Source organism: Opisthorchis viverrini (genome assembly GCF_000715545.1).
Source record: "Opisthorchis viverrini unplaced genomic scaffold opera_v5_278, whole genome shotgun sequence".
In the NCBI taxonomy this organism is placed as follows: domain Eukaryota; kingdom Metazoa; phylum Platyhelminthes; class Trematoda; order Opisthorchiida; family Opisthorchiidae; genus Opisthorchis; species Opisthorchis viverrini.
The window spans coordinates 537,851-550,505 of NW_008751938.1; the positions used below are offsets into that span (position 1 = coordinate 537,851).

The window sequence follows — 12,655 nt, forward strand, 5'->3', positions numbered from 1 at the left end:
ACGTAGCTGTCTGAATTTTCTGCAGATTTAGTCAGCTCAGTCGCATATATCCTCTCGCGATCCTTTTAACCTCAACATGTACACCACTTTTACGATTGCCCCGATATCTTGCTCATGATCGGCTGACCGGTCACACACCTAGGCAAATTGCGGAAAGTAGCAGGAAGCTCAACTGAATCTCAACTGAATCTATCGTTTATGATGTTTCCAAGCAACTAAATGTGCTGCACCAGGCCGCCCCATGTTTCAGTTGCCACGCTATTCGAGATATCGCGATACATGTGCCGAGGCAATATACTACTCTCAAGGTTGCTGAAACCTTCCATATATCGCAAAACATTGTGTAGGCGTAACTCACAAAGTTGCCGAAAGCTCTTCTATAGCCCTGGACCGATTTCGTTCTTAAAGTTCATTAGATAAAGACAGTCCTCGAGTTTTCGCCAATCTTATATTCAGTATAGACCACTTTTGAGCATGTAGCCCCACTGTTGCAATCATGAACCCTAACACCTGCGCAGTATCTGAATTCCGAAACTTTTATCCGTTTCGCACACAACTGTACAAAGGCAGGTGGTGAAAATTGCAGCAAGGCGTCTTTTTCAGGTGAGTTCACCACACTGCCGACCAGTCACCAGTGGTTGAATAGCAACCGTTCAACTGTTATTGAACATTATGAACTCTTTGGACGCGTAATTCTGATCATTCCTAGCGTGTTTGACACGGTTCTATCGCACTTTTTGGTTTTCTCTTGGAGAATAACTTCACCTGAAACATACGGCTTCGACTACAGTACAAGTCACAGATATTCCTAACCAAATGGTTGTAAACATCTCCTTATTTAGAGGGTCCGATATCCATCTTATTAAGCTAAACTGCTTTCACAAATCTGAAAAAGAATCGGTGGATTTGCTGCGGGTGCGATTTGCATGCAGTCAGACTAGGGTTCATCGTAAGAACGATTCTTATCATGTGCTCTTTGATCGAAGTCATGAGATACACGTTTTCTTCACAAAGGCTGGTATAAACTGTATGTCGGACGGCTCTATTGTTGGTACTCACTCAAGAAAACTGTGATCAAGAGGATTTTGAAGTTATTTTGTGCAAAGTTATTTTCAGACAGCATACAGACGTTTGAAACACCTAATCAGCTTTCTCCCCAGCTCTGTTACTGGTACTCCCAAATTAGACGCTTCGTCGACCGTTTTTCGGTTGATCCTATCTGACTAGCCTACTCAAATTCTGCAGATTTCATGTTTTCGTTCATCTTCATGACATCGACACCAAGCGCATTTGCAGTAAATCGCAAGCACCCAGTAAATTGAAAGTGACGAACGGAGCCACTAATGTATCAGACAATACATGAACGATGCATGTGTGCGTATTTCCGGGCACCACATCTTTTGGTGGGTGTCCCGACAAATGAGCAGTCGGCGGGGATTCCAGAAAGGGGCATGTGATTTTTCCATCACTTAGTACACACCGATTTCACATCAAGAGAACAGAAAATGGTCGCCGGGATACTTCAAAACCGACTACCATGCACGAGGAAATTAATCCGGCGACGCTTTCAAAAATAAGTCGATTCTGGAACCCGTCATGCATACTCCAAATTCCCTCATTTTCAACCAAACTAAGAAGTCCGGACGCATAATAGGTTAGCCATTCATGAAAGGGGTAAAATCAGTTTTACCCATCTTTCCGTTTTATACAAATTTACAGATTTCAGTTATTCTGCTACCAGATCAAGTGCCAAAATATAAAATACACGCAATTGCTTGCAGTCGGTGAGCTGCTGCCCTGTGAATCAACATACGACGTGACTGAGTCCTCTGTAAGAAATTTGAATTTTTAAAAATTAGGATTTACGAAAATAAGTTTTGCTATTTAAATGCATTTTGACAACAGCTAAGCCACTTTTTACGGCCTTGGTAAGTATGACCTTATCTATATTTATTTTCCTGCCCACCACACATTGCATTATAGGAAGGCAACTAGATCCGTCGAGAGCAGTTTGTAATCGAATATTCTCGTCAGAATATGTGCTCCTTCTGTTCCAGCTTAAGGCACCAATTCTATGACATCAAACAGCCCAATCCTCGTTATTGGAGTTGGTGTGGAACGAACCGGGACAAAAAGTTTGCAGGAAGCATTGGAAATATTGTACCGCAGCCCTTGCTATCACTCATCCGAAATCGTACAAAATCATCCTGAGCACGTTGATGTGTGGCTGAAGATCTTTACAACAACCAAAACAGCTAAGAAACGGCAGATTTTGGAGGAACTGGTGAAATCTGTTTTCGACGGGTATCTGGCTACGGTTGGACATCCGGCTTGTACCATATACAAACAACTTTTGGACATATACCCTGAGGCGAAAGTGAGTGTTTTTGAATTGCTGGCCTCCGATTAAATCAGATCTGATTATTTTTTGACGGGGCTAATTCTGGACTGTCACTACAACCCACGGTACAAATGTAATTCATAATCTAGTATATGCATTTGTAAGTCCCATGAAAGAAAAATTCATGTCCAGACGGGATAGGCAATTTCTGACCAGAACAAAGGCAATATATTATTTTCACCGAACGATACATCTACAGGTACGCGTGACCTCACCTATTGGATCTAAGGCATTGGTTCCAGACCTCTCTAGTCCCTACAGGTACGGTGACCTCACCTATTGGATCTAAGGCATTGGTTCCAGACCTCTCTAGTCCCATACACACCCTCTTCAAACTATCAGCTGGGACAACTCCGAAGTCGTTTGACCCAAAAATTTTACTTCTATACGGGAAATTCACCCACTCTTGTTCACCATCTATAAAATGACTGTTGGATGGTTCAAAAGCAAAGTGAAACGGGGCCGTAGTCGATAATGCCTCAGTTTCCTTTCTTCCTTGAATTCACTCTGTGGACAGTCCCGCTTTGATGAGAAGCAGTGATCTATACATTCCATATTCCGAGTCAAGTATTCAAAAACCAGGCTCCCACATTTCAGCCCCAACGCTTGTTTAAGGGTTGACAATGGAACAAGGAGTAACTCGAAATTCTAACAAAAAGCACGTAGATTCATAGTGATGTATCGTATAGCCCGGGTCTTCAGATCCTCAGAATTAGAAACGAGGTCTTTTGGTTGTTGTCACCTTCAGATGCTGAGGTTTGCATCTGACACCAGAATTCAAATGATTAGATCGAAATTTACGTTCGATTTAGAGAGATTCATTTTGGACAATGTCACACCGACTTAGCTTGCCTGCAGTCTATCCGCTACATGCTGGGCTTAGGTTTTCCTTTAATTTTTACTATACGGAAGATAGAACAATTGATTGCCCAAGTAAATATAGTTGACATTAGACAGCACCCTTGGGAGCTAGAAGAAAACGACGGAGTTTCAGCAGGCATTCATGCTCACATATTTGATTCTTTGTACAAGCATCTGGAAGCTGCTGCTCCCATTGCTGAGTAACGTCGAGAGCCACACTCCCTAGGCCCTCAAAGTCTTGTTCGCCAAAAAGCAACAGGATGGTTTGATTGCAAACCGTTTTAGTCTAAACTGCTTTAGCTGACTATTGAGACGGAAGCAAATAAAACTGGTTTACAGTGCACAGATAATCACCAAGTAGGGTGCGTGCGTGAAAATCGTGGTGACTACACAGCTGTTATATCACAAAACTGTCCGACGTTTTGGCCAGTGTGGCTGGCCTTTATCAAGGAAGATGGGATTGATATAGAAACTACAGATGTAGCCAGTCAGCGATTGGTCGACATACTGTGGTTTGTGCTACGATTGATGGGGATGTCATGAGTGTGTTTCACCACTGCAAACTCCGTGCTGACTTTGGCACTGAGTTGTGTCACATGCGGTTTCTCATGCTCGAGTTGCCCTTGTAAGGTGAAGTAGGTCTTCAACAAACTATAGTTAGTATACTCTGTGAGCAAAATAACAGCCCAATTCGCCACATTACGTTGAATTGGTTCAATAATGCTGCAAGAAAATCATGGGACAGCTAACTGGAAGAAGTGAAGTGCATTTTTAGTAGTCCAACAACTTCCAGCGCCTAGACCCTTCCAGCTCCTTCGAACTCACTTCAAAGATGACCTATTAGAATGCCTGAGTTTTTGGCACGGAATTTATTTTAATTCATAACACTTCTTTTTGTGATTCGCCATCTTGTACGAATACCACACTTACTCATACCCGCAGAAGAAGACGCAAAGGGGAGACCGTTTGACAGCCCCGGAGATCTTTTCTCAGAGAACGACAGGTTGCATACCTATCAGTGCGAAATATCAGTATCATTCTGAACGACGGTATTCAAACGAAACCTCAAGTTTTACTGTCGTCTGTTCAATTGTTGTAGCTCAGTACCCACAGTTTCCATTGGTATCTATTCAAGACACTGCACTTTTACTCACAAAAAATACAGCGTCTGGAGGAACCAGCTCAGAAAACAGAACAAAATCAGTCTCTCGTATAATGTGGTTTCTTCCAAATGTCGTATCTCCAGTTGACAGAAGACCAGAAATCCTGCTTTAATCTGAACATTTAATGTTACCTGATCTCACTGATGATAATGACATCTTGTATGCACCATCCGAACAAAAGCGGCCCCATTTTATAGTCACAGCTAACAGAACTATGTTTCATCTTATTAAGCGCACTTATATGCCAGTCTTAAACTGCTGCTTGTAGTTAAAACAAATGGATTCCGGATAAGCGCAGCTGATTACTGTCTCTTTCATGAACTTAGTTCTATATCTACCATTCTGTCATGACCCTCACAACTGTGGGACACAAATAGATTTTTTGCCTAATGTCCTGGTTTTTGTATTCCTTGTGGTGAATATTTGAGGTTTTGGTGTCCAGTATCCTATATGTTTGTCTCCATGGCTGTCCATGGTCCTCGTGGAAAATAATGAAGCGAGCATGCATAGGTGTATCGACAATGGTGGATTTGGTCATGTGACACGTAGTCAGACATATTCACTTACCAGATCCTTAGACCACTCCCTGTCCAAGTAGAGCGGAAATTATATTTCTATTCCCTGATTGTTTACGTGTTTCCTCGTTTAGTTTAATCACTGAACCGATATTGATCGCTCACTTTAATCATCACCATTAGTTTGTCCGCTGGTGACCAGATCTAAAAAAATCAATGTTCGTCATTTTGCAATGTTCCCACTACTAATAATTGCTTGTCCAATCGTATGTTTCCTTCCTAACAGCACTATTCTAATTGCTAAGGCCAAAAACGCGCATATTTTTGGATTGTCCTTTACTTTTATAGGTCATCATAACGACTCGACCGAGCTTGCAGTGGCTGGAAAGTATGCGAGAAACTGTTCTACCGAGTCGGCGACTTCTTAGCAAAGGGCTACTAAGTCGCATCCTGGAAAGGTTTGTATCTGTCAAAGGTTTTGGGCTCATGATGCACCGATCGACAAAATATGTGTACGGGAAGAAGACAAGGCAATCCAGTGATAAGAAAATGTTGGACGCCTTCGAGAGGTGGATGGACGATGTGATTGAAACAGTTCCGTCCGAAAGGCTGCTTATTTTCCAAGTGGAACAAGGATGGGCCCCTTTGTGTGAGTTTTTACAACTACCCACACCAGACGTACCGTTCCCGCACAGCAACCAAAGGTCAGAGACATTGGATACAATGGATCAGCTGAAAACAGCAAAAATGCGACTCGCTATTCTAGTGAGCGTTGTCCCAACGATGTGTATATTGTTCATCGGTGCAATTATTTTGTGTGTAACAATGAGGCCTCGATAATCCCAAAGTGAATTTGACGAATTAAAGATACATTTCTTTAGTGTCAGACGTACGACTTTGCAACCAATGGCGCAGCAACTTATTATGGTAATAAGTGTAATTCTCCGGTAATCTGCATCGTATGTTGTACTTTGAAGTTGTCGGTAACTGTAAAAAGGTGTACTGCAAATCTTACAGTACAACCACCTGAGAGCATATTCTCTGGCACTAAATTTACCATGTTTTATACACATATGACGAGTTCTTTTCTTTCAATCACAAGCAGTATGCAGGTTACAGGGTGCGTTGAACGAACTTCATGAAAAAGAGTCCGTACCCCTAATTCAATACAAAAATTTGACAACCTAGCAAGTTTACTGTCTTAAAATTAGCAGCTCTATATGGATACCTAAGCGTCTGTTACTGTTTATTATCCATCCCTAAGTTTGACTACCTGCTAGATCTTGTGTGGTAGAAGGATCACTTGCAGTTATACCTACGGCCCCGTTTTATGAGTACTAGGAGCAGTAGGTGCAAACGAGGATCTTGACAGTGTCGAAGTAGCTCGAGTGCGCTGAAACGAGAATCCTTCTGAACATACCGGGTTCTCACAGACTCACACAACTCACCCTGAAAAATTAATAAGCTTCAGTCACTGGAGGATGGCTGATGGTTGGAAGAACCCCAAGCAAGACACAAGGGAAACGAATATGTTACAAAACGAAATAATGACATACATATATGTGGAAAATTCGTGTCATCAAACGATGGCTACACATGCACTTTCGGGTTAATACAAACATCATCTGCAACTTTTGTCAGACCCGAGCACTCAGAAGAACGGTGAAGACTCAGCACCGCCGATGCAACCACTTACTCTCGAACTTTGTTTCTATCTTTTCTGCGATAATAGTCACGCACTCCACGAAATTATTGTATTTAAACATGGGGCCTAAACCCAGTTGGTTGGTTTTTCCTTAAAGGTGTCCTAGACGAACAACCCGATGATAAAAATGGTATTCAGAGTTCACGGGAGAAGGAAGGATCTAACCATTAGAGGCTCATCGATTTTCCCACTGTGCCGAAGAATCAAGCTGACTAGTTAAACACGAGTTAAACCTTACAGCCCGAGAGTGCGCGCTTAGTGACATTCCAGCATTTTCTTCCCAAAAGCGGGAGACATGAGCCACAAGTGCCGATAAGCAAGTAGAACTGAGACAATGAATGCAGACTTATGCACTAAAATATAATCTTGTAACTGAAGAAGAATCAGACGGTTAATTGGTATTGGGCCAATTCATCGATCAGAAAAGAGATATGATTGAGGCAATGCATCGTTAGTCCTCAATATCACACAAATTTACCGCTTCACTCACCTTTTCGTAAAACGGGTAATTCGGACATGATAGCTTGATTTATCAGAGTTTCACTGAAGAACGGACGCATCTTTTGTTCAGAAATGATAATAACCTTACTGTATCCCGATTTTATTGGAACGATTCGGACATGATAGCTTGATTTACCAGAGTTTCACTGAAGAATGGACGCATCTTTTGTTCAGAAATGATAAAAACCTTACTGTATCCCGATTTTATTGGAACCGAAATGATTTAAGCACGATCATAAATGAACCGGATTGATACAACCACGCTAATTGGTGAATCTCAAAAGTCAGTTCAAAGACCAGTTTATCAGTTTTCGTGCATCCGCCAAAGGCGATGTTGATGACTGTCTCTCCGACTGAATTTGAACTGTCAGTATGATAATCTAACCACCTATCTTGAAGAAGCTTTTTCGCTCAAAAACAGAGGTGTTACCGCAAAATAATCCGACAGCTTGTTGACAAAACCCTCCAGAACGATGACATCTCGAGCGGTTCCAACCTTTGGCCCACCAGTAGCTGACTTCTCGACCTCATGCAAAGTGGCCTAACGGTGGAAGTGGAACCAAACGCAGTGCTTAAGAAAAGTCTGAAAAACGATCGATGGCAACCTCATCCCTAGCGGTTGTGTCTGATTCAGTTTATCGAGAACGGCTTTGTGAGGAATAAAGGGGTAGAGCGAAAACATCTTCGTTAGTGACACCCGCTGTGATGCTCATGCTGAAGTGAAGGCTGCTTCGAGGAACGAATGTACCTGCACCGGTAAGTTAGTGAGATTAATCAGTCGGGGGTTGGGACAGCTTCGCACATTCAGGTTGAATCAGGCCACGGCATTTCTGAAAGCCTCTTGAATTTCACAGGCCACAATCGACTGAAAAAGATGAATGCTCCATAGTTGAAGTTCACAAAACAAAGTAGTTTCTCCATCAATCTGTATATCTATCTATCTCTCTGACTGTCTGTCTGTCTATCGGTCTATCGGTCTATCTATCTATCTATCTATCTATCTATCTATCTATCTATCTATCTATCTATCTATCTATCTATCTATCTATCTATCTATCTATCTATCTATCTATCTATCTATCTATCTATCTATCTATCTATCTATCTATCTATCTATCTATCTATCTATCTATCTATCTATCTATCTATCTATCTATCTATCTATCTATCTATCTATCTATCTATCTATCTATCTATCTATCTATCTATCTATCTATCTATCTATCTATCTATCTATCTATCTATCTATCTATCTATCTATCTATCTATCTATCTATCTATCTATCTATCTATCTATCTATCTATCTATCTATCTATCTATCTATCTATCTATCTATCTATCTATCTATCTATCTATCTATCTATCTATCTATCTATCTATCTATCTATCTATCTATCTATCTATCTATCTATCTATCTATCTATCTATCTATCTATCTATCTATCTATCTATCTATCTATCTATCTATCTATCTATCTATCTATCTATCTATCTATCTATCTATCTATCTATCTATCTATCTATCTATCTATCTATCTATCTATCTATCTATCTATCTATCTATCTATCTATCTATCTATCTATCTATCTATCTATCTATCTATCTATCTATCTATCTATCTATCTATCTATCTATCTATCTATCTATCTATCTATCTATCTATCTATCTATCTATCTATCTATCTATCTATCTATCTATCTATCTATCTATCTATCTATCTATCTATCTATCTATCTATCTATCTATCTATCTATCTATCTATCTATCTATCTATCTATCTATCTATCTATCTATCTATCTATCTATCTATCTATCTATCTATCTATCTATCTATCTATCTATCTATCTATCTATCTATCTATCTATCTATCTATCTATCTATCTATCTATCTATCTATCTATCTATCTATCTATCTATCTATCTATCTATCTATCTATCTATCTATCTATCTATCTATCTATCTATCTATCTATCTATCTATCTATCTATCTATCTATCTATCTATCTATCTATCTATCTATCTATCTATCTATCTATCTATCTATCTATCTATCTATCTATCTATCTATCTATCTATCTATCTATCTATCTATCTATCTATCTATCTATCTATCTATCTATCTATCTATGGATTGGGCTGGGAGTTAATGATTACAAAGTTTAGAAAACAGTAATTCTCATTTATTGACCTGAATGTAATTTGTTGTTTGTTTTGTTAATCCGACTGAAGCTGATTCACAAAACCTCCACCTAGACGTGATTCAAGTGAAAAAAGCACAACAAGATTACGGCGAATACAACAAATCAGTTTTTCGTAAACTATCAAGCTGACTTGACTGATCAATCGGGAATGTGTGTTGTGATTGAATCAAATAAGATCCACTACAGCCAACCCAGTCGGCTAATCAGTTTTTCTCAGCATTTCGGTTTTTATTGATAGGACGGGATCAGCTGGCCCGATAAACAACCGTACGGCCGTCTCCCGAAATGCGAATATTCCAGAAAAGCTGTCTGACCCAGAAGCTTCTCAGAGTTCTGTGACTTGTTCTCTGAACGTATGTAAGCGAAGCATTAAGAACGCCACATTTCCTAAAGATAACCAAATGTCTCCATGGGCAGAGAAAAAAGACGAAGACCATAAGGACGGTGCAATACCTTCTGGTAAAACCACTTAAACATGGTTTGGCATCTGAAAGACTGATAGAGTGCACCGTCGAACTTAATTCTATTTTTAAGGTTTACATCGGCCAGAGGAAACGAATGAATCAGTTGGATATTTGCGACTGTCTTATAAATAAATCAATGTACGGAAGACATTTAATTACCAGCTACGAGTAAACGGCTGACTTGTCCACCGGATTGCCATATTTAAGTTGGGAATGAAACCATACTTGTGTCCTTGATACCCTTTGTTACTCCATATTGAGCACTGAACGTGCGCTGTGACAATGACTGACGTGAATTTTAAGGCTGTGCTCGCAACTGTGTATAAAATGGTTCCAGATGACTGTGATGAAAGTAGTATGGTGCGAACCTCGTCGGCACTTTGAAATTATAGGATTGGTCCCATCAGTTACTCCAAGCGCCTCGCGCTTCCGCTTTTTAGTCCACAGAAGCCACACAGTAACGTCCGACCGCTCCCTATCAGAATTCTTCAGAATTCCGACCGAATGTGGTGACAATAGGTGGACCAATGCGGCAGTGGTTAACGTAGCCCGTCCGTATTAGTCACATTATACCCGATTGTTACTAAGCCTATGGAATACCGGTTATATTTATGGGATGTGGTTTAACGATGCAGCGTGTGACTCATTTAATTGTGACCAAGCGCGCCAGGCTTAGTTGTTTTGTAGGATGATTGATTGATTAATTTTGTAGCGTTTGTAAGTACCTGGACAATCAGTAGATCTGCAGTGGTAGTCAGACGTTCCACCCAAGACCTACCATGATAGATATGCTCCTCATTTTGTTAAGTTTTGATCTCCGAACTTCACCAGTTTTTGAGGTCTATCTATAAATCTCTTAGCTTAGTCAATCAACCGAAGAGGGTAACCTTGTTTGAAAACACTCGGATGATACAGAAACTAGCTTTCGGGACGTTTTAGGGAGTATAATGCGGAGTCAAAACCGATTGTGCCTTCAGTTTAGTGAGTTCAACTCAAAGGTCATGCGACTGGTTTGGCTTATATAGGAGACTGTTAGTTTTGTACTGACAGGCAAAGTGTTAGAATGCTGATACTTGTTTTGAGATTTGCCTGCTGCGTCAATTCAGTGGAGTCCTAAACAAAACTAGAGTGAGGGTGAGCGCACTTTAGCCCGTCCGAAATTGAGGCAAAGGAAGAAGACAGTCCTAAAGCCAGTGTCATATACTACCGATAGATTGACTGCCAAGTAAGGTGAGCAGGATTAAAAGCGCGGTGTACAGAGTGTACGTATCGGGCGGACTACTGGCAAGCCACTAAAGTCAGACTTACGTAGCTACTAAGGTTGAACTACGACACAGTGTGGTCGGAATCGAAAGCCTTACACCGCAAATATGAATGTCAGACAGATGTGGTGCAGTACGCTCCATAGACTAGTAGAACAGCGTTCGATTTCAGTGATCATCTACGTCTGGCCTTTTACTGCCACATGCTACTTTCATTTTCACAAACCTCGTTTCGCTTGTAAGACAACAGACGTGCTGGTGCTTTGAGATGGAAAGCTGTACGTGCAAATCCGTCGTCTATTTGGTAATCGTGATGATTGATAGAAAATACCTACATGAGTTAACTAAGGTCAATGGAGCTCAGTAAACAAATTTGGGAATTAAGGAGACATTATTTCGGTGCTCAGTTGTCCACAGATGATAAGTACAACATACGAAAGTCTAAACCCCAACAGTGTGTTCTGTCAGAAAGTGGACCTATATGTGAGAGACTGTGATATAAGCATATTTCAACATCTTAAGGTAAGATTCATGCAGAAAGTCATAGATCCGAATCTGATCACATAAAAACCTGCGACTGATTAAGGTGCCACATGTGATAGACTTGAGTATCATTCGTCATCATTGAAGAGAGTGAAAAGAGCGGTGGCTGGTTTGTTCGTCAAGCTTGGCAGCTTAATTGCAAGCGTTTCATCAGCAGTTGAGTTGAAATCACCAGTGCGTTGTTCGGGGGCGGAGCATAATGGTGCGTCTGTGCTAATATACGTGCTGCTTTCCAGGGCTGACGTTTTACGATAGGTTGTTCGGCTTGGTGGTTCTTTTGGTTGATTGGCTATCTGGCATCCCGACTGGTCGGTGATCACGCGAATTTGATCTCAATTTCCCCTGCCCCCGTCCACTGGTCGGTACCCGAATCAGCTCTATCCTTGACCTCTCTGGGTTTTACACTGTGACCCTTTTGATGTGCTCCCAATGATGTCCCTGTCCCTTGGCTTCATGTTCCTTTGAGTATTCCAGTTGAGAGACCGGGCGTTTGCACGTACAGGTTGAATCTAGCTAGACATGCCGATTTACAGGATCCGTCACAGTCTACCCTGTTTCCAGAAATCCCATTCCGTGTCTCCTTTCTGTGCATCCCAAGATTTCCAGTACACCCAGATTGAATATGCACCTTCCTTAGCCTTAATGCATGGATATCAAGGAAGGGTGATCATCTGTTCCAATCGTCACATCGTGTTCATTCATTCGTGCACATACTTTCCTCTTAGTATATCCAACGTAAAACTTGATGCCGTTGGTTTTGTATACCACGTTGTCCCCCTTGAGTTTATCATTGTTTCTTTCGAGCTTGAAGCCGATTTCCGTGAATTAGTACTAGCTTCGTGGGCTACGATAATTGCACTTTGGTCTGATATTCTGGACGTCAGTTCAAATGCACTTTGATGTATGGTAAAACTATCCGCTTGGTCGCTTGTTCATGCCGTCACGAAGAGACTGGACCTTATCGTGGTGTGGCGGTTTGTGTACCTCGGCGACCCATTGAGCTATACTGGGGGGTGTCCGCGCGACACTCACAG

The 12,655-nt window shown here is 41.1% G+C and overlaps 1 protein-coding gene across 1 annotated transcript; it reads left to right on the top strand.

The window, feature by feature from the left end:
• Positions 1–2,063: 2,063 nt before the first annotated feature.
• Positions 2,064–5,778, top strand: T265_14864 (hypothetical protein; the record flags this gene model as incomplete). The annotated part of the gene is made up of 2 exons (XM_009175588.1): positions 2,064–2,377; positions 5,289–5,778. Coding segments are annotated over 2 exons (792 nt in total), but the record flags the coding sequence as incomplete, so codon positions are not given.
• Between the last annotated feature and the right edge of the window lie 6,877 nt (positions 5,779–12,655).